At 41.7% G+C, this 21,988-nt stretch overlaps 1 protein-coding gene across 1 annotated transcript in view; it reads left to right on the top strand.

Moving 5' to 3' along the window:
• The first annotated feature begins 641 nt into the window (after positions 1 to 641).
• SNX2 (sorting nexin 2) overlaps positions 642 to 21,988 on the top strand; it is a 36,008-nt gene continuing 14,661 nt past the window's right edge. The window contains exons 1-6 of the mRNA XM_075272270.1: positions 642 to 771; positions 11,341 to 11,458; positions 15,969 to 16,132; positions 19,637 to 19,703; positions 19,862 to 19,905; positions 20,636 to 20,777. Coding sequence (XP_075128371.1) covers positions 664 to 771; positions 11,341 to 11,458; positions 15,969 to 16,132; positions 19,637 to 19,703; positions 19,862 to 19,905; positions 20,636 to 20,777 — 643 coding nt within the window. The 5' untranslated portion in view covers positions 642 to 663. The remainder of the gene's footprint in view (positions 772 to 11,340; positions 11,459 to 15,968; positions 16,133 to 19,636; positions 19,704 to 19,861; positions 19,906 to 20,635; positions 20,778 to 21,988) is intronic.

Genomic DNA, 21,988 nt, shown 5'->3' on the forward strand with positions numbered 1-21,988 from the left:
GACTTGAAGGAACAAAGTACTTTCTCTTACGGGAGTTAGAAAATTGGCGTGAATACCACTCACCACAAACTAATGCAAGTATAGTCATAGTGAGGAAAATATACAGGAAATATTTTAAGAAAAAAATGTATATTACAAGCTTGCAAGCCCCGCCCCATGTAAAGTCACGCCTCAACAAACAACAAGCCACGCCCTGTGCGCTTAAAATTGTTTCAAAAGTTGGCAACTATTTAATGACAGCAGACCGCAAAAGTATACACAGAAAGGCAACAGAATTGGTACTAGCACACCATGCAAGACCAGCCATGACTAACCACAGCCGTATAGCTATGCACCTGACACATTGCTTTACTATGCAATTTAGAGCCTCAAATTTATACATTTTAACATAACATGGTGATCCAACTGTCTTCATTTGAAATGTCCCACAGCTCATGTTCTGCAGATCATTTATAAGAGCCATGGCTATCATACTGGCCCTGCATGACACATATTTATCAGCTGCCCACACTATTGACCATTACAAAGATGGACGACGTCTCCCTTTTCGACTGATTTGATTGGCTGTTTTTGCTTCCTGATGAGAATAGATGATCACGTGCTAAGTCACGGGACTACACGTGACAGCCGGAAAAGAGGAGGTGGAGTTGTAGTGACAGAAAGATGGCAGCTGAGAGGGAGCCGCCTCCGCTGGGAGATGGGAGACAAACCGATTTTGAGGAGCTGGAGGACGGAGAGGACCTGTTCACCAGTACCGTGTCCACCATGGAGGTGAGGGCGCTGGGCTCTGCTGTCAGGCTGCTTTGTGAGTGTGCCGGTCCCCGTCTCCCAGGGGGGTGGATGTGACAGGGGAGGCCAGGATGACAGTGTCATCGGTGCTAGTCACCCCGGGTCATGAGCGCTACACGCACACGGGCTGCTCTCAGACAGGTGATAGCGCCCTCCATTGTCTGAGCCTTATAGATGAGTGTAATGGTCTGCAGGCAGGTCTGTAAACAGCATATGTGTAAGGTCCGTGAACAGCAGCTGGTCTCATGATGGGTTAATCCAGGCCCTGGCACATTGTATAGTCACACATGTATGCTAACTATAGTGATATTCTGTGTGAGGGGTAAATGCGGGCAGCTCCATAGGTGAAGTATACACTACTATGTGATAGGTAAGTGTGCACACACAGCTGAGTTTGATGTGAGTGAGATTATTTCTGCATCTTGTGTCTGTATTCCTGTAGACATCATTTAGATGTGTAGAACAGTGACAGAAATATCTCCTACAAGCCTGCCCCATGTACATAGACCGCAAGGAACTTATTTTCCAAAGGTGAGCTTGTGTCTGCGCTGGTTTTCCAGGTCCTTATGATGGGCCCAATTCATGGAACTTCCACTGATCAGCTGATTGAAGGAGCCTTTGAACAGTCTCAGCTCGGTACACTGTGTAGTGGATGAGAACGCTATTTAATTGATATAAAGCTGCAGATCCCTCAGCTGATCAGTGTGGGTGCAATTGGACCCTCACCTATCTGTTTATATGGCCTTAGGTCTTCAGTATTAAAGTCCCAGAAAACCCCTTTAACTCAACAGTAAGTGTAAACCCAGCATGAAACTGACTCCCTTAGAAGAATTAAAGGGGTTGCTCATGTGTACACTATTTAGGGCATCATAAATGGCTGACAGCCATAGTCGGACAGAAACGGTAAAGATCCTCTTATTCAGGAAAAAAGCCAGTGACTGGATTCTTGTGAAGTAAATAAGCAACAAATGATGCACCTCATTCATTATACAATATAGATAATTGTATAATGTAATTAATCACTTTATTTTGGAATCAGTAACTTTCTGACTCCACCCAAAACTGACTCCGACTCCACAGCATTGATACTATTCATGGCCATCTCTTATGGTAGGAAACTGATAGCGGAGCATTTGGGGCCTGACTAACTCCCATCACCCTACTGATCATCTGATTGCAGCCACTGCACAACTGCCACAGCTCTGTGCACGGTTTAGTGGCAGGGGAGGGTACTGCAACCTCAGTCTGATTGACCTGAATGGCTCTAAGCTTGCAGTAGCTTCCCTGGGCAGTACACACTGTATAGAGCTACTACAGCAGCTGATCAGCAAGGGTCCTGGGAGTTAGATCTAGGGTTATGGAGTTGGATTTGAGTCCAGTTTTGGGTGGAGTTAGTAAAAAGTTTGACAACACTTACAAAATATAATATACTGTATTCTACAATTATTGGTATTGTATCATTGGGTGTGTAGATTGACTTCTATGAAAGTAAATATGTAACAGTCACTGGCTTTTTAATGAATTAGAGGAGCTTTACTGCCTCAGACTGACCATGGCTGTCAGGCGTTTATGGAGGGGTTGGGGTTGTGGGTTTGGCCTACTGTCTCCACAGCCCCGGCTGACCTAAGATTACGCCAGGAATAGTATACTCATGGACAACTTCTGTAAGGAGTTTAGAGTGGGATAAGCTGCTTTCATTTCCATCATGGAGTTATTCAGTGTTTTCCTCTTGCTCCCTTACTGCCATAGGTAAGTTGGGTGGCCATCCTCCATGGGTTTATACACAATGACATAGCCATGTGCTTCTTCTTTCCATCAGGCTGTTCTCCTTGGGTTTGGGGGTAAAAGCGGCTGAAGGTAAAAGGTACATTGCCGAATAGCTGTATGTTTTTGAGGCATTTTCTTGAGCCAAAGCCAGGAGTAGATTTGTGAGAAGTGAAGAAGTATAAGAGCTTCCTTTGTATTTCCAGTACTCCTGAAGGGCACACCTCTGCTTTTGGTTAAAAATAAAACAAAATGCAGCCAACTCTGCAACCTAACACAGCTTGGCCTCATACACCTTTACTACAGTCTCCCCTTCTGTTATGTCTCCGGTTTCCAGGTTTATGGCACTTTGTAATATTTTTTGCTATAATTCTGTTTCTTGGGTATATTGTAGGCGGAGGGACTATGTAGTTTTCCCTTACCTGGATTTTCCACCCCTATGCTTTGTTAATCCTCGGTCACAGCCCTGTGACTGCCCTGTATCCTGTTGTATGTGTGTCATGTTACCATTTCCTTACCACATTGCTAAGTGTACCACTACTTGTATATTGGAGAATCTTGTGGTCCCTCTTAGGTCCCATTTACATGGGTGAATGTGGTCTGGACTATATGTTGCCCACATTTCTGGGATGGCATGTGGTCCAGAGATTGGGCTCCTAGTGATTTACGCAGCTGTGAGTCTGGCTCAGACCCTAGTGTCCTGTACTGTATATAATGTGGGGTGGGGTCTCTCAGCATCGCAGATCACTATCTGAGGAGTTGCTGTCTCCTGCCTGGGTTCAGGCCAGGAAATCTGGCCATTGTGCAGTACAAACTAGACTTTCCAGCTTGTATTTGCCTATGTGCATGGCCAAGCCCTTACCCAGAGAAGTAGAAGGAAGCTAGTATTGCTTGTTTAGCTTCTTAATCTGGTTGTCAGATTGGTCAAGATAATCACATGACCCGGTCACGTGTAACTCAGCCACAGCTGAGAAGGGCCCTGCTACTTAAAGGGGTAACTGAGGACTAGAAAATCATGGCCGCTTTCTTCCAGAAACAGCGCCACATAAGTGATGCATGTATTGCAACTCTGCTCTATTGAAGGACTGCAATGCCACATGTTTTTGTAACACTGGACTGTCTCCTTTGTATACAGTGTTCACTTTCTTAGTTTCCTTATTTAGGATTCATGATGGGGTACAATAACACACTCTAGCTTAGTTTTGAGTATGTACCTGGACCCATACTGCCAATTGAACCTGAAGTTTCTGTATGCTGCCTGATGGTCCAAACCCTTACCAAGAATTTTAGGTTTCTGGGGGTCCCTGGTTGGAAAACAATGGACTAGTATAGTTTTTCTCAATATTCCTATGCCAAGTAGTGCTAGCTAAAGGTCAGTGCATCAAAGTGTCTCCAAGGTTATGAGGCAGCCTTGTAAAAGAAAGCATCTACTAGGGTATAGCACAAGTTTAAGATCTAGGGCCCAGGAGATAGCAAGAGTTAAACAAATTTATCATTGGGGATGCAGTAGTGGAATCTCTAAAGATCTAGAAAGGGGAATGTTCTCTGTATCCTGGCCGCCATCCTTGCTGTCTATCTTAGCTATATTAGTAAGTGGCAGCAAATACTGAGGTAGACGGACTGTTGTGGCTGCACCTCAACCCTGGTGGAAAAAGCACCAAAATGTGGTGCATCTAGTTTGAGCTTAATTTTATTTTATTTTTTATTTGTGTGACTTAAATGTGACAATTTACTCCAAGGATTCTGGCTCAAGGTAAAGTAATATGTGTTATAAACTTAGAAGATGTCCCCCATTTATCATCCAGTATCCACCACTGTGAGGACTCTGGTGTTAGTCTAAGTTTACATGGTGTATTAGTAGATATGACCCATTGTCTCTCCATTTGTAAGGTGGTGTATCTGCCACTAGTACATCCCGGTCACTTCTGAAATGGTCATTTTAGTTTATTTAGCCTCCACTTGTTGTCACTGTAGTAGATCTCCTGTTCCACCAAACTGACTGTAAATGGACCTGACTAAGACTTCATTGCATTAATAGAGGGGTTCATTCACCATCTGGGGGGAATTGCTGCCTCAATTCAGGTTGGCTGCTCAGGGGCCAGAGATAGCCGTATGGCACCCCCTATAGAGAGCTGTAGGTGTTGGTCAGGATTCTCAGATGATCAAATTTAATTGATTTTCTTGTTTCATGTTATTGGGGGCTGCATACAGGTTAAAGCGTAGTCTCTTGAAGACCACTTTATAGATTAAAGGGGTATTCCCATGTACATAATTTTTAATAATAATTAAAAGTTAAACATTTTTGCAAATATAACTAATTAAACATTTGCTGAGTTTTTTTAAATATTTTCTCTAAATATCTTGTGGTGACTGTCTGTTATCTTGATCGGTTGCCAGTGGATATGACCATGAATGCAGGAACTTTCTAAGGTCAGAAAATCAGCCATGATTTCCTTATTGTGGCCGGGATATCTTCTGATACATGTAGTGTCCCTGCCTGATGACCCGGCTACAATAAGAAAATCATAGCTGGGTTCCTGACAAGTTCCAGACCATAGAAAGTTTCTGCATTAGTGGTCGTAACAATTGGCAACTGATCAAGACAACAGACTGTCACCACTAAGAAAGTTAGAGAAAATCTTTAAAACTTTGCAGAATTTTAACTACTTATATTTGCAAAAATGTTTAACTTTTAATTATCTACAAATATAGTTATTATGTACATGGGAATACCCCTTTAAGGCTAGGACTTGTAGTTATGCATCGTATCACTCCATTACTACATCACAGGTAAAGCTGAATGTAGTCCATTGTGATCACCAGATGGCAGATCTAACCCTGCTAGATCCCTATGTAGCCACATTTGCTATCACTATTCAGATCTCTGCTTTGTGCACCTATTTCTTTCTTGTAGGCCTGTGGACATGTTCGCCCCCTCTCTTCCTTGTGTCCCATCTTGCTGAACAGTTTCTTTCTGAGAATAGATGCTGATGACCTATCCCTTGTGGATAAGCATAGATTTCCATAACACATGAGAAATACTGGACAATCCCTTTAAGGATAAGGCCCCAAGTTGCAGAAATGCAGCATTTTTTTTTTGTTGCAGTTTTTTCTTTTTTTCGGGAGCCAAAGCCAGGAGTGGATTGAGCAGAAGGTAGAAGTATATATTTCCCACTACTTTTGTAGCCATTTTTGGCTTTGACTTAAAAAGCCGCAGCAAAATCTGCAACAAAAAACTCTGCGTTTCCGCCACCGGGACCTAAAGAACCTGCTGCTAAGCTTTTGCTGCCAGATACCACACCTTGTAGGTTGCCTTGACTGGTCCGAACGGTCTTGACATCAGAAGGAAAACCTTCACAGTATTAGGCAGGTGGTTTTAATACTGTAGCTGTCTGTACAGTGTGTACAGATATATTAATATATCCATAAAAATATGTTACAGCTGTAGACTATACAAGAAGTAGGCCGTGTAGCTCATGCCCCAATATTTAAAAATAATGTACAATTTTATTCTTAGAAATCTGGAATCAATACATGAATGTAATGGTTTAAGCAGTAAATGCTGTGTCTTCAGACAGACTTGCTCTCACGGTTAGTTATGTGTACCTTACTGTGCACAGTCTGATATACAGGGAGTTGACCCAAAGTGGCGTATAATGTTGGAAGGCGGTTAGCTGTCTGAATTATTTATCAGGCTCTTCTGACTCGATTACTCACGTTTTCCTTCAGTTTCCTGAGTAAAGGCAAGTGTCTGTCTCAGAAGATATCGAGCTGGTGCTCAAGGCCATGGCTTTGATAAAGAAATGTGCAGCTTTTGGAAGATTTGTTGCACTTATATATATTGTAATAACGCAGTTTAGTTAGAAGATGATGGGTGTAAATGAATAAAGGAAGTACCGAAATAGAACCTGCACACAAAGGGGGTATGTATAAAGACTGGCGTATTGTGCGCTGTCATAATGAAATGAAGGATTTGCCTAATTGATAATAAGGGGGAAGGCTTTGTCATAAATCTGGCACATGCTCCAGCTCGTGGTATATGCAACCAAAATCTGTGACAATAGATTTAATGCAATGATGTTTTAGTGCACTTGAAAACCTCGTAAACCTGAGATTTGTGACTTTTTAATACCACCGAGTGGCCTAAATGTTAATAAATCTCCCCCCATCATGTTAAATCAGGGTGATACACACTTCTCATCCACCAGTGCAGCAAACTGCATGTTGCCAAAACAGCGGCCACATACAGCATTGTGGATAAAACAAGGTAATCGCCACAATATTGTACACTCATTGTGGCCACTGAGTGTTGTAATTCCCGCAATATTGTACGCCCATTGTGGCCACTCAATGTTGTAATCCTCACAATATTATGCACCCGTTGACCCACAGTGTGTGTGTGTGTGTGACTTTTCTCTGCATATGGTTGCTGCACTGGCGGCTGCTCAAATTTCCTTTTATACTAGCAGTGTCACACACAGCTTTTACCCTTCGGTAATGCCCCGACCAGGTGTTGCTTTTTTTTTTTTTTCTGTAGGTTGTGAACCCCATATAGGGGTCACATTTTTTTTCCTATCAGTATGTCTTTGTGGAATGGGAGGAAATCCACACAAACATGGGGAGAACATACAAGCTCCTTGCAGATGTTGTTCCTGGTGGGATTCGAACCCAGGACTCCAGCGGGGCAAGGCTGCAGTGCTAACCACTGAGCCACCGTGTTGCCCCTCAACCAGGTGTTGCTTTGAAATGTATGGTAAAATATTTTCATTCATGGGCCATGCTGTAAGTAGAGTTCTTCACAAAATGCAGCCAACTTTAGACATGGTGTTTTTCTCCATAGGTTTTATAACGGGACACCAGGAAAATCCACATGCAAAAAGATTGAAAATAAAGACATTTTTGGAAATAAATGGGGAAGAAATTTATCAAAGGATACATACTCACATTTATACTTACAAAGGATTTACATCTTTTTACATCCTCCAACTTTTTTCCAAAGTTGCAATAAAAGTAGGTGAGGTTTGGTAGGAGGAGACACTTTTCTATAAAACTATACCTCAGTCTGCTCAGCTCCTCCTGATCTATAACATGCTACAGGCAGGACCAGGTTTACCTTAGAGAGGTGTAATAAATGGATGATAAGCTTAGAGGTGTTCTAGCGCACTTTATAAGCTGTTAATTATTTATTGCTTGTTTAATGAGTCGTTTCACATAAAGGCGCATCAGCTGGTTAAAGTTAGAGGAATTGTTGCAGTCTTTTTAGCCTGGAATCTTCAGCTACTTATTAATTTGTTTGTCACTATCCGTATGTTCGGAGTAAAGGGCTTTCTGTCTTTATTTTATGCACAATTGGTTTACATGCAGTAAGCTTAGACACCAATGTACTGACTGTAGTAGAGATGTCTCTGTAAGCCAGACTCAATGCAGTCACATGGTGAGCTTGGTGTTTTTGTCCTGTTTGTGTTCCATCCCCTACACTGAACACAGGGCCATCTCTCCTCTCACCTTCCCTTTAGTCCTGGACTTCACATGCCTCAGCCTCATATCTCAGCTGCGCTTTTCTTGTTCATTTCCATAAATTGCCGCCATCTAGGCCGTTGTGACTTCGCTGTTAGGTGTTTAGCAGCAGTTTTTACATGAGGTACACACACATGGCTAACAGGCTTCAGATGGCCCAGACAGATCACCAACAGAGAGGATAGTTTGATCTGCCCTCCTGCACAAGCAACTCCCACAGTTTCCTTGTCCACCATCCAGACAGAGGTGACACCTTCTTCACATGCTCAGACCATTTCCAGAATCTTAGCAGAAGGAAATCTTGTCACAGGGCCCATTATGTGTCCGGCCTTTGTAAGCTAGCCACCGGCCTCCTTCGTTTGGGGCTGTGTCTAGAAACCTCAACTGCTACAGACTTCAACCATATCATCTTGATCGATTAATCCAAGTTCTGTTTGAGATCTGATGATGGTCAGGTTGGAGAATGGAAATTTTGTGGTGAGGTCTTTAATCCTGTGTTTGTGGCGGAATGACCTATTGTGCCACTTAGGGCTCGTTCACATCTGCGCCCGGTCTCCGTTCATACAGGTTTCCATCTCCTGCACAAAACAGAGCAGGAGACGGAAAGCTGCAGGACTCTATCATGCCCATTCATTTGAATGGGTTTGAAAGATGTCCGGCCGTGACCGCCGGTGAGCGTTTTATGCTCTCTGCTGCGAAAACTTTTTTTTTTTTTAAATCTGACACAGAGTTGGACATGCAGTACTCTGTGTCCGGTTTAAAAAGAAAAAAGGTTTTGAAAGGCTCACGGCCGGACCCGGTCTGACAGGTTTCAGTCTTCTGCATGCAGTCCGGGCGCTAGTGTGAACCCAGCGTTACTGGTGTGATGTTCTTAGGAGCCATCGCATACTATAACCACATATGTTGCCTTTCAAAGCAGGGCTTACAACTGGCATCTTTCAGCAGGTTAATGCTCTCCCCCACACAGCAATGCTTTCTAAAGAATGCCTCTATCTGCTTGCAACACTTCCTTGGCCTGCTCACTCAACAGATTTATTGCCAGTTGAGCCTTTATAAGAGCGGCTAGGACACCAGCTTTCACAACCTATGAGTCTGCATGATCTTCAGACCCAGCTGCAATATCAGTGAGGAAATGTCTTGCAGGATATCATCCGGAAATTATATGCCTCAATGTCCAACTGTATCTCATCTTGTATCCAAGCTAGAGGTGACTAATTTCTCCTTCGAGCTTTATCTTTTGTCAGTCAGTATATATCTGACTTACTGTGCCAGCTCACCAAACCCCCCCCCTTTTTTTTTTTTTTTTTGTTAAATGTATTTTAGTTAATAAGGAAGAAAGATAATCATCCATATATTTAAAATAAAATCAAGATTTTATTTTTAGGCTTCCTGTTGTAGCCAGATGATCAAGTAATACATTCATGCTAACAAACCGTATACATTGAACTAATAATTGTTCACAATATTGCATAACCTGCTTCGTCCGCCTCCTGCTTCCCGCCAGTCCAAGAAATGGCGGCCAGTGACAGACTGCGCTCATTAACTCTCACTAATGAAATGTTACTTGGACGGCAGCTTGTCGTATAATTGATAATTAAATATTCAGGATCTGGGACTGCATCGGACTTGTGCTCGCAATAGCTGAGAACACATTTTTGTAACATAAAGTTATCTGGACTAACAAAGTTTAACTTCTTACAGTGATGGTAATTAATGGGAAATGGGGGGGGGGGGGAAGCAATAAATTGTACATCTGTTAATGGGGTTTTCAGCTAAGCATATGTTGGCGGGATGAGGAGGAATCAGACATTCTGGTTTTTAACTTGCCTGATACTTTGTCCTCAAAAACCACTACCAGAGGTGTTGAGAGCACATGCACACTTGATCCAGGCCGAGTTTGCATGTGTAGGGTATCTCCACTACTAGGTTTCTGATCATAATTAAGTTTACTGTAAGAAAAACACTGTGGGAACTTAAGAGTAAAAAAAAAAAAAAATTGTGATCTCACTGAGCTACCTCCTAGGGTGAAGATCTACTTGTACCTCTGTCTACCCATTACATCCATTCCCATGTACCAGACTGTCTTGAAACTGGTCGTGTCCACTATAACTCATTTTGTAAATTTCCAGTTGTCCCAGTTCTCTATTTTCCACTCCAGTCTCTGCTTATGTTCTAGGAGTGTTTTCCATCTTAAGGGTGCATGCACACTACGTAACGCCAAGCGTGTATGAGAGCCGTACACGCCGGCGTTACAGCAGGGCTGCCGAACACTTCCCATTCACTTCAATGGGAGCGCTCGTAAACGCCGTTGTTACGAGCGCTCCCATTGAAGTGAATGGGAAGTGTTCGGCAGTCTGCTGTAATGCCGGCGTGTACGGCTCTCATACACGCCCGGCGTTACTCAGTGTGCATGCACCCTAAGGCTCGTTTACATGGGGCCAAAGGGGGCCAATTCTGATGCGGCTTCCTGCATCACAATCAGGGGCAAAATACGCGGTCCCGTGCCCCATGTGAACTAGCCCCTAAGCCTTACAGTGAAAGCTTTTGGTCACTAGATTTTTTAATTTTTTTTGGCTACTGCACTGTATTGTTTGATAGCCAAAATGGGACAAAAATATCAAATGAACTGCAACCTAATGTTGCCCTTCTGTACTATAGGAAGCATACTCGGGTATGCTCAGATCCAGTAAGGCCATATAACTTTCCTGGTGATAAATCAAAGTAGAATTCGGCCCATGGGTGTTGTGGAAATGTCTTTTTCTGCAGAATCGCTAACATTTTAATTTTAGTTTTTCCTGGGTAAACTGCAAAAATCCTTAGCATTGCACAAGTATAATAAAGTATTATATATAGTCTTTCTGACTCAGAGTAAGGGGTGTACATGCTGACCTTGTTTTATACTATTGCATAATACTACTTGAGTCATTGTTCCCCAGAAATGCCCCACTATATACCATATACTCGGCAATGTAAGAAGGACGACGGCTACTTCTATGGCTGACTCTGCTGATCCGTGCCTGTAGATTTTGGATTTTCAGGTTCTACAGGAGATAGAGCAGTGTTTTCAGCTGGTGTAATGCCGTGACCTGATAACTTGCGATGGAACGTTTCCTTGCTTATTGTTATGTTTCCAGGTTTAGGAAATGGAAAGTGCTGATACTGAAAACTATTTCCTTTTACTATGAAAAGAACAAGTCAGCTGCTTCATAGGCACAAACAGAGCTGTGGGATATTATGTGTTAACTGCTTTTACTTCTTGTTGTTTTCCAGTCAAGTCCATCCTCTCCAGAGCCTGCCAGTCTTCCTACAGAAGATATCAGTACTAACTCTAATGGCCCCAAACAAACAGAAGTTATTCTGACTGATGACCGGGAAGATCTTTTTGCTGGTAATTGTTTTTTTTTTCCCTCATAGTGATATGTTTTATCTATATAAATATAATTATCTCCAACTGGTTGAAGATTTAACAAATTACAAAGTGATCAACCCCTGTGATCTCTATCGGATTTTTTAAAAGACTGAGTCAGGATCATTCAGAAGGTGCTGTGGACTTGACCAGTAGTGAGGAAAATTTAAAGGGGTTTTTCAGAATTTTATATTGAGGTCCCATCCTTAGACTAGGCTATCGACATGTGATTGGTTTGTGGCCAGACCACTGGGACATCCGGGATAAGGAGATTGCAGGTTATTGGCGGTTGCTGGAGTTCTACAGCCCCTTCTCTGTAATACACACACTTGCTCTCACGCTGCTTTGGCTCGTGTAAGACTTGTGTGGCTCTTTTATGAATGCGGAAGTCACTTATCACAATGGAGCAGGTCAACAAGGCAGTAAATCCCACATCCCCATGCTCCTTTAACCACTTCCGGACCACCCATAGACTATAAAGGTCCGGGAAGTGGTTGCCTAGTTCTGACAGGACGTACCGGTATGTCCAATCAGAACACAGTAGCTGCACAGAGATCGTGCAGCTACTGAAGCTGGGAGCTGACTGTAACTTAAGCCGGAGCTCCCAGAGAGATGGCAGGGAAGGTTTATTCCCTTCCCTGCCTTCTCGATCGCTGTGTATACAGCGCTCAACGAGACCCCAGATCAGCCCTGTAAGTGTAAAGAACAGCGTGCAGGAGGCTGTATTCCTCCTGTAACTAAGGCTAAATGTAGCAGCCTCACTTATAGGGAAAATCAGCCTCCCTAACAAAAAAAAAAGTGATCAGATGTCCCCAAAAGTCTCTTATCACCTTATCGGGACACAATCTGAAAAAAAAAAAAAAAAAATGTATACTGTATATACTCGAGTATAAGCCGACCCCCCCCCCCCCCCAATTTTACCACAAAAAAAATTGGGAAAACTTATTGACTCTAGTATAAGCCGAGGGGGGGAAATGCAGCAGCTACTGGAAAATTTCAAAAATTAAAATGGTTGGAGTTTTTGGGTGCAGTAGATGCTGGGGAACGGGAGGGGGTGTTTTGGTTGTCTGTCTGCCCCTTCCCTGAGCTTGAGGACTGGGATTTTTTTCCCCCACTTGGAATTCAGCCTGGCTGAATATAGGGTATCTGCAGTGCTCTTATTAACCCCTTCCTGACGGAACAGGAGCACTGCAGATACCCTATATTCAGTAGACCGGGCACTTTCAGACACAGGGATACCTAATGTGTATGTGTTTCACAGTCATTTTCTTTTGTATGTATTCTAGGGGGGAAAGGAGGGATTTAGAACTTTTATTTTGTTTAAAGCTTTTTTTTTTTTTTTTTTTCTTTTTCTTCACTATTTTACGGGAGAGTCTATATATTGATATTGTGGCTGTGCTGAAAAATTTGGCTTATACTCGAGTATATAATAAAAAAGTTTAAAAACAGAAAATAATTAAAAAAATAAATAAAATAATACGCCAATAAAATGACGTTATTAAAGGTTATAGCCCCACCCCCGACAACACCATACAAAATAAAAATTACCGTAACAGAGAGGAAAAACTATTTTATAAAGTTTTTCAGTAGCACTTTGTGTTATTAAATAAGAAAAAATAATAAAGTGAAAATCAAACACAATTTCCCTCCTATTTTGTTTATATTTTCCTGGATATAAAAAGAATTAAAACACATTCGAAAATACAAACAACATAAAAATAAAGCCCTATGTGTCCCTGAATAAAAATGAAAAAAATTAGTTGAATGAGACATGTGAGAAAAATGTTACAGCCCTCAAAAACCGCACATACAAAAAAAACCCCGAAAATGCGTCTGGTCCTGGACCACAAATTGGCCCGGTACTGAAGTAGTTAAAGAAATTTCCTAACATACTTGAAAGTTTACTAACCAGGCAAAAATGGACAACCCGTTTTAAGTTTTAAATAGGCTGGGGACAGTGTGAAAAAATTATATTGGCCTTTCCATGGTGTTCCAGTGACTCCGAGTCCTAGTTACACATGACCTCTGAGGTCAATCAGCGGCCTCAGTGAAGGACATGTGATGTCACTACTCATGACTTCATGGGTCTCTTCCTGAGGCTGTGCCGGGAGGGCACAGGGGACAGATGAGTGTGTGTTTTTTTTTGTTTTTTTTTTGTTTGTTTGTTTGTTTGTCCCCACCTCCCCTGGTTGTCCAGGCATTATTTATTTAATTTTTTTAAGATTAGACTAACACTAAACACAGAAAATGCATGCACAAACGTGTTAAATGTATCCCAGCCCATTCTCTGTCTTCTGTGTGTGTCCCTGCCCCCTCCTCACTATCCTGAGGATAGTCTGGCAGTAAGACAACTGGCTGGATCATGAACCTCCCTGCTGTTCCTTATCTCCAGTAGGACAAAAGAGTAAGCCCAGCCCCCTTTCCTAAGCCCCACCTCTATAGGCGCTAACCATTTGAGGATTTAAGAGATTCGCAAGAGATTAAGTCCTATAGGGTTTTTACAAGACTGTCATGTAGAAGGTGCAGTAAATCAGTACTATGGACAACTATATTTCTTTATTCTATACATTTATTTATAGGTTTAATGTTCCTTTAAGGAATTCGTCTTGTTAAGGCTGAGTTCTCCTGTGGCCACTGCCGTGCCCTTAGTTACATGCTAATCTTCAGTGGTTACTGGTTAAAAACTAGTTAGATTTTTACTAGTTAACCAAAGGGCAGCGCCTGGAGTCCGGATGTGTGATGGCTCTTATTATGATGAATATGTTAGTGGCTGTGTCCCATTATTTATTATATTTTGTTTTGTTTCTTTGTGTAATGAGTTGCCAAACTCGAGTTTAGGACTAAATAATGTTTTTAATACAATTTACGGTTTGCTTTCTGTAAATTGAACAAGAAAAGAAAAAAAAATCCTTGATTTGTCATTAGGCAGAATAGTTCTGGCTTTGTCTTGTCTTATCTGGTTTGGCAGTTTATACACCCACTTTATCTCACTTACAGGATCGAGAACTTCTGTAAACATGACTGCTCACGCCATATACAGCATGCATTAAACGGATGAATTAAAGAGAATCTGTCAGCAATTCTGACCCTGCAGAACTGCTGACAGTGCTAGATAAGTGACCTGGAAACCAGTTTAAACATACAGTACCTTTTGTGGATGTTAACAGCATGACAGAGAAAAATAGGTTTTAATCTGTCATGCATCCCTAGTCTGTCTGCCATTCTCTAAAGGACCCCAAATCCAAATTCAATGCAATATTCGACATGATCAAATCCGGAGGACAAAATACTTTCCTGCCTCTGTCGTTTATTTCTATTGATGAAGAGGTTATCCAGAGCATTAACAGTAACGTTGTATCTTTAGGAGGACCCCCAGCACCCCGCAGATCAGCTGGATGAAGGAGACTCAGCTGTCAGGCAATCTCTGTGTCCCATTTATTGTTTACATTGCTCTACACACCACAGCTATGAGCTTTTAGTACTCGCTGTGCCTGGTATTACAACTCATTTACCGCTTTGTCCCCTTTAATATGAATGGGACTGAGATGTAATACCAGACACAGAGCTGTGCTGTATGAAGCCACACCACAGCCTCTTCACACAGGGGGGTGTCAAGATGCAAATGCCAACTAATATAACATTAATGGCTATTGGAAGGACAAGCCAAAAGTTTTAATGCACATCCCCTTTAATGTAATTGGTGTGAACTGTGCTCATGACACATCCCCTATGTTTCAGTATAGAGCGCTGCACATTGCTTCCTCTGTCGGATGTTGGTGTTTTTCCTAGGGCTTCCAGCTGGCACAGGGTGTCTTACAGATCTGTAAATTCTCCTTCCTCTAAAAGGAAGAATCCAGTTTCTGTAATCTGTAATGGAGGCAGAGTCTGGGCTACTTTTGATGGGAGGGGGGGAGAGTTTTTGACTCTGGCTTCAAAACAAAATTATTTTTGATATTGAGTCTTGATAATTATGATAATTAGATGAATAGTTTGTTGCTTATTTACTTTCCTGGGAATTTCTTCTGTTCAATTGTGACTATCAGCCATTAATAAAGGAGTCTGAGTCAGTGGTTTGGTTTACCAAGTCCACCGCCCTGTCCGTATTGCTACCTGTAGGACTTTTTAGTGGTTCTAACCTTCAATTACATGATGGCTTCCTATAGGTAGCATTAAAGAGACAGGTTCTTCTTCTAGAGAACAGCTATTCTTTCATCCCCCATACACCCAGAAAATAATAGATTTACCATAAACATTACTATATAATGGAACGCTGATGCTGTTATGCCAGCTTCTTCCTATAAAGGAGAGTGGTGGTTTGTTTTTCTGGACACAACTCTTTAGATTTCAAAGCAATACAAATTTGAAGACATAGGAAAACCTGAAGGCAAAACCTGCCAGTGACTTCAATTTCATAGTGTTTTTTTTTTTTTGTTTTTTTTTGTATTTGTACTTTTTGTAACATTCTATTTTTTTTTTTTTTCTTTTCTTCTAGAAGCTACAGATGAAGTTTCCCTGGATAGTCCAGAGCGGGACCTCATCCTTTCTTCAGAGCCCAGTCCCGCCATCACTCCTGTAACACCCACATCACTCATTACCCCAAGGATGGAGGCTATTAATATTTCTGCACCTGTTATTTATGATCGCTCTAGGGATGAGGTGAGGGCAGACCTAGGCATAGTATCATTCTATGTATTTATGTACCAGCTATGTTATACAGAGCTGTTCAGCCAGGGAAAATGAGGGAACAATACTTTACATGCAAAACATTCTGCTAGGTAAGACGCCAGCGAGCAATGGCATAAAAGTGCAAAATAATGAATGGATGTGCTGTGTGGATCTACATGTGTATCATAATCAGATAGCTTAGTTACCATAGCAGATCTAGATGGGGCTCTTGAGGCTGACATTGAATTTTTTTTTTAGTGTGCCTCCCACTGTGAAAGGAGCTACCATATCACTTCATTCATGGGCACAACATCAATGTTACCAGTGGCATAACTAGAGTCCAATGGGCCCCAGATGAAAATTTTGAACAGGATCCTACCCCATCCCTATGTGTTATTCCTGATAGAAGTAGTTATGGGTACTACAGCAATGTGGGTAAGGACTCAATTTCATAGGACAGTACCCACAACAACCATTATCAAAACTATGGCAAGTAAGCAGTTCAGCACTCTGTATATTAATGATGCAGATCAGCTGTTTCCCAGAACACACAGCTTCCGGCAGATCTCAGATTGATGGCCATCAATTTCTTTTTTTTTTTTCTTTAAACATTGGATTACCCCTATTAATGACCTATCCTTGGGATAGGTCATCAATAACAAAGAGATCAGGAGGCCTCTGACACTGCAACCCTTGCTGATCAGCTGTTTGAAGGGGCTGTGGCATTTGTGTGAGCATCATGACCCCTTAACTGCTTACATTGTAGACTGCCTGTTTTATAGCAACAGTGCAATCTAGCTTTTCCCATTCACTTCTGTGGGACAATGCTGTAATTTCATCACATGGCCGCTATAAAACGGATGGCATTTGAAGGTGCCATAGCGCTTTCAAACAGCTGATCAGCAGGGGTTTCGGGAGATGGATCATCAATAAGGAACTGGAGTACACCTTTAAAATTTGTAACAATCCAACTGATTGCTCAGTTACCTGGGGAGGATAAGAGGACTGCAGCGAGCAGCAGAACTACTTACTCATTACTCCAGCAGGACCGTAGTCTTGGTAAGACTGATAATATTCTTACCATTGTCTCCATTAGGATCACCATACAGCTAAGGCAGCAGAGATCAGCATTAATTGTTGCCTTAAGATCTCTGCTGCCACAGCAGTATTGTGATGCTAATGCAGACCTCAGGTCATGGTCTTCCCCTTGTAGCGCTGGGTCCTTGGTTCCTATCTTATCAAGGACAACATCTCAGTGTAGCTTGTATGTACTTATATTTTGCATGGTTTTCCTTTGGGTATTCTATTTTCATTCTCCCCTCCAAAATGCCCTGGTAGATTAATTTGGCTGACAACTGTCTATGGTGTATGGCTACCTTTTTAAAAGGGTGTTCTGTGTCAAGATGGGTCAGCAATATCAGCTGCTATCCACTAACAGGGCTGGAAGCAGATAGGGTTGTACCCTGTGTTGTGGCCGGGCTGAGTTGCTGCACTGCAGTTCCTATTCACTTGTATAGAAGATGATCTAGAGTAATTCAGCACGGCCACTACCTGGAGGACAGAGCTGTCTGCTTCCAAGTCTATTCTGTGGACAGTTGTCAGACCCCTGCCATTCTGATATTTATGACTTAACCTAAGCATCGTCTGCTTGGAAAACTGTATTGCTGGCATTGTTGTTTGTTACTGGTCATTGTTTTGGGGTTCTCACAAAAGATAGGGGTAAATGTCAGATTCCTGGGAGTCCAAAAGCTCATGAGAGAGCTAGGTCTGTGTATCACTGTCTGAATTGAGTAATAGTGACGCAGGTGCCCTGCTGCTCTGTTCATCTCTATGGCACTGCTGAAGAGAAGCTCTGTTCAGCATTCAGCCATCTTCTTCGGAGTGGCCTGCTGCGGGAGTAATATAAAAGCCAAGGACAGAAACAGGCATGTTAGAAGGACCAGCTCTGTCCTGGGGAGCCACCTGGCCCCAGTACAGGTGGTGGGTGACAGAAGGATTCTGTACGTGGTGAGCTCCATGCGGGAGAACAAATCCCACCCCATGTATGAGACTGTGACAGCACTGGGCAGTACTGACAGTGACTGACTGCTTCACCCTAAGTGTGAGAAGGAGCGCTATCGGAAGTCTTAACTTCCCACTAGTTAGGCCATACACCCAACACGGAGCTAAACCTAAATTACTCCATACAGAGAACCGAAAGATCCTGAAGTTGTGATATCCCTTCTACTACTTTTTTACCTTTACCTTTTTATGCAGCATTCACACTTGCGCCTTGACCTGTCTGCCTTGATTCCGCCTAATTTCCTGGAAAAACTGTGTAGGGACAGCTTGTTGGCGGTCAGTTTAAAATTCCATTCATTTAAATGGGTTTTTAAAGCAAACCACCGGTGTCTGTCTGCAGCCTCTCTGCTGTGAAACTTTTTTGTTTTTTTGCATGGACACACAGTCCTGCATGTTGGATTTTGTGTTTTGTGGGCTGCATACGTACACCAGCAGTTTGCCTTAAAAACCCATTGTAATGAATGGAGTTTTAAATTGACCTATGCAGTTTTCCGAGGATTTAGGCGGAATCATGGCGGACAGGTCCAGGCCCAAGTGTGAACGTTGCATTATCTGTACCTACCGTCACTGTAATGCCTCTACCTTGGAGCTTTTGTATTTGTATATTTTAATATCTATGCTGTTGTAACACACAAAATTTCATAATGGTGCGACTATTAAAGGATTATCTTATCTCATATCTCTGGCAGTCCCAGAGAGGTGAATGGAACAACAGCTTGTATTTGTGACCTTTGCTTTATTCAAACAGGCTTACAAAAGACGCCCATCCTTGTGTTCACTTGGACCAAAAGTGATCACTTATCCCCCATCTTGTGGATAGAGAATAAGTTGTCTTTGCAGGATCTCTTTTTTGATTATTTGATTATTTAATATACATACATACATACAGCAGTTATTAGGTCAGGGGTCTCCGTGTAACCACCTTTTCCTGCACCATAGCACCAGATTAGGTAGAAGTCTCAGCGGATGCTACATTCACATTTACGATTTTCTCTACCTGTTGTTCTGATCTTTTAGAAGACCAGAAGAATGGAAATACTGAGAGGACCAGGTCCTTTCTATGACTGACACCAACGAACCCTGAGGGACCTCATTGACTGTAATGGGGTTGTTGGTATCTGTTGGCTGTCACTTTTTAATAACTGAAATCACCTGACGAAAAAGTCAGACTTGCAGGACATTTTCATCCAGCAATTTCATGTGGATCTACGTTGGAGACTCTGACTCAGATGTAAACAGCCTGAGTTACTGAGATATATAATGTGATCCTGTGTAGTTTGGCTAGTCTATGTAATAGTCTGATTATGTAACTATCAAGATATTTATTACATTACATGTGTGCTTATTTGTAAACCCCATATCAGGACATTATTAGGACTGTTTATTGTGTGACTTATAAGTGGAAATCCTCACGTAATTCTGTTTATTATACAGATCGAGGAGGAAGCAAATGGAGATTACTTCGATATAGAAATCGGCGTCTCAGATCCTGAGAAAGTTGGTAAGTACGAACTAAACCTTGTCAATCCTGTGCTCTTATTGTGTACATATAAGTTATATTTAGTTGATCTTTATCTTGAGATGAATCAGAGACCTTGCTTCTAAATAGTGACCACACCTTGTCAGATGACAAATAATAAGATTATATCTTTATTTTAGGTGATGGGATGAATGCCTATATGGCCTACAAAGTAACGACAAAGGTTAGCAATCTTCTTAGTTGTCTTGTTTTTATATGTGGATCAGTAAATTTACCATAAACCGGCAACACCAACAAGAAACCTTTGGAATTTGCTTTTCTTACCAGTCCTGTAGTTAGCTAAACCATATTTTGTAGTATTCTATGTATAGTGAGGGTATTGCAGAATGTTGTTGCATTTTATGTATAGTGAGGGTATTACAGTATTGTGTAGTATTCTATGTATAGTGAGGGTATTGCAGAATTTTGTAGTATTAGATGTATAATGAGGGTATTACAGTATTTTACAGTATTCTATGTATAGTGAAGGTATTTCAGTATTTCGTAGTATTCACATCTCATCCCCAAACTCACTGAAGTCATTACTCCGGCCCTAACCCATCTGTTCAACCTATCCCTAACATATGGATCCTTCCCTTCTGCCTTCAAATGTGCCACAGTCTCACCTATTCTTAAGAAACCGTCCCTCTACCCATCCTCTCCAGCCAAGTATCGCCCCATCTCCTGTACTCCTGTCCCCAGTACTCCAATTCTTTTTTTTTTTTTTTTTTTTGTCCCCCCCTTCCCCTCCACTGCCCCTGGTCTATTTTAAAAATACTTTTAATGTCCATTTTTGCCTGGACAACCCCTTTTTTAAGCCTCTGTATTATAATAAAGGCACAATTGCTATAAATATTGCAAATTTTGTCAGAGCATCATAATTCTTATAACATATGTTTTTTAACTTTTTCCAGACTTCTCTCTCTATGTTCAACAAGAACGAGTTCTCCGTGAAGAGAAGGTTTAGTGATTTCCTTGGGCTCCATAGTAAATTAGCAACAAAATACATGCACTTTGGATATATTGTGCCTCCAGCTCCAGAGAAGAGTATTGTAGGTACGGTTGCTTCTTAACCTTGGAATATTTTTTTTTTTTTTCAGTGTGAGCTTATGGGTGATTTGTAAGTAGAATTTCTGTAGAAATCTCTTTTCTCTCTGCACAGGATACAGGTTGTCATGAGATAGAGATAAGTTGGTAAAACAATACACAAGGTTATAAAAAGCCACAAACAAGCTTGTGTTACACAATAAAATCTCTGGAAAGGAAAAGGAAGAAGCTGCGGGAAGCTGAACTTTTGTAGTTACAGAATACAAGTAGTAGTGATCGGAGGTTTTTTTTTATTTTATCCTCCAATATTCTGCAAGCTGACATTGATATTGCCTTACAATAAAAGCTGGCATATTTCTTTTTATGCTTTGCGTTCCCTGATCCTGTATTTTTTTTTTTTTTTTTTCTACTTAAAGGCATAGTCCCACAATGGACATGGTCACTAAAATTGGGTCTTGAGCTCCCCTTCAGCTGCTTTGAAGGGAACTTTGAGTGGAGTAGCGGTCACACATGCACCCTGCTACTCTATATGGAAAGTACACGGTGTCAATCCTGTAGACATTGATGATGACTTATGTTTATAACCATTGTAATCCCTCAATCAATGGAAAGGAGTAGGAGCAAAGTCAGGAAAGTACCATGTCCTTTCACCTTTAGTCCACTCATGGACAGTCCATTATACACACTGGCTGACTATAGCTAAGGGGTGACTGACACGTAATACTTATTGGCTGATGGGGAGCAGCATGAGAAGTTGGAAACACATTTGTTTCACTGTGGTTGGCAAGACAGAATGGATGGCCTGTTAATGTCATCGTGTCCCCTGTGCTGCTTCCAATGATCCAAGTCAGAGGGAATACAGAATCTTCGTTATTACCCCTTTTACAAATCGGGCAGGATGTTTGCAGCCTTATTTGGGGGAGGGTTTAGTTACTAAGAAGATGAGCGTCTATGAATCACCCCTGTACCTAAACATGGCATTTTATTGACCCTGTGCTTACTGGTGTTGTACAGTTTGGTGAAGATGTGATATGTACAATACATCTTTAACTCTTTTATGTTTAGATTGTTTTGTTCATCTAAGGCTCTTCTTTTCTTATAAAATGTTACACTTTGATGCAAAATAGCCATTGACATTGCCAGTGATATTTTCCCCATGTCTAATGTAAGAAAGCATGTGGGTATATACTGGCTGTAGAAGCTTTATTACAGGCATGCAG

The sequence above is a fragment of the Leptodactylus fuscus genome, chromosome 1 (assembly GCF_031893055.1).
Source record: "Leptodactylus fuscus isolate aLepFus1 chromosome 1, aLepFus1.hap2, whole genome shotgun sequence".
NCBI classification, from domain to species: domain Eukaryota; kingdom Metazoa; phylum Chordata; class Amphibia; order Anura; family Leptodactylidae; genus Leptodactylus; species Leptodactylus fuscus.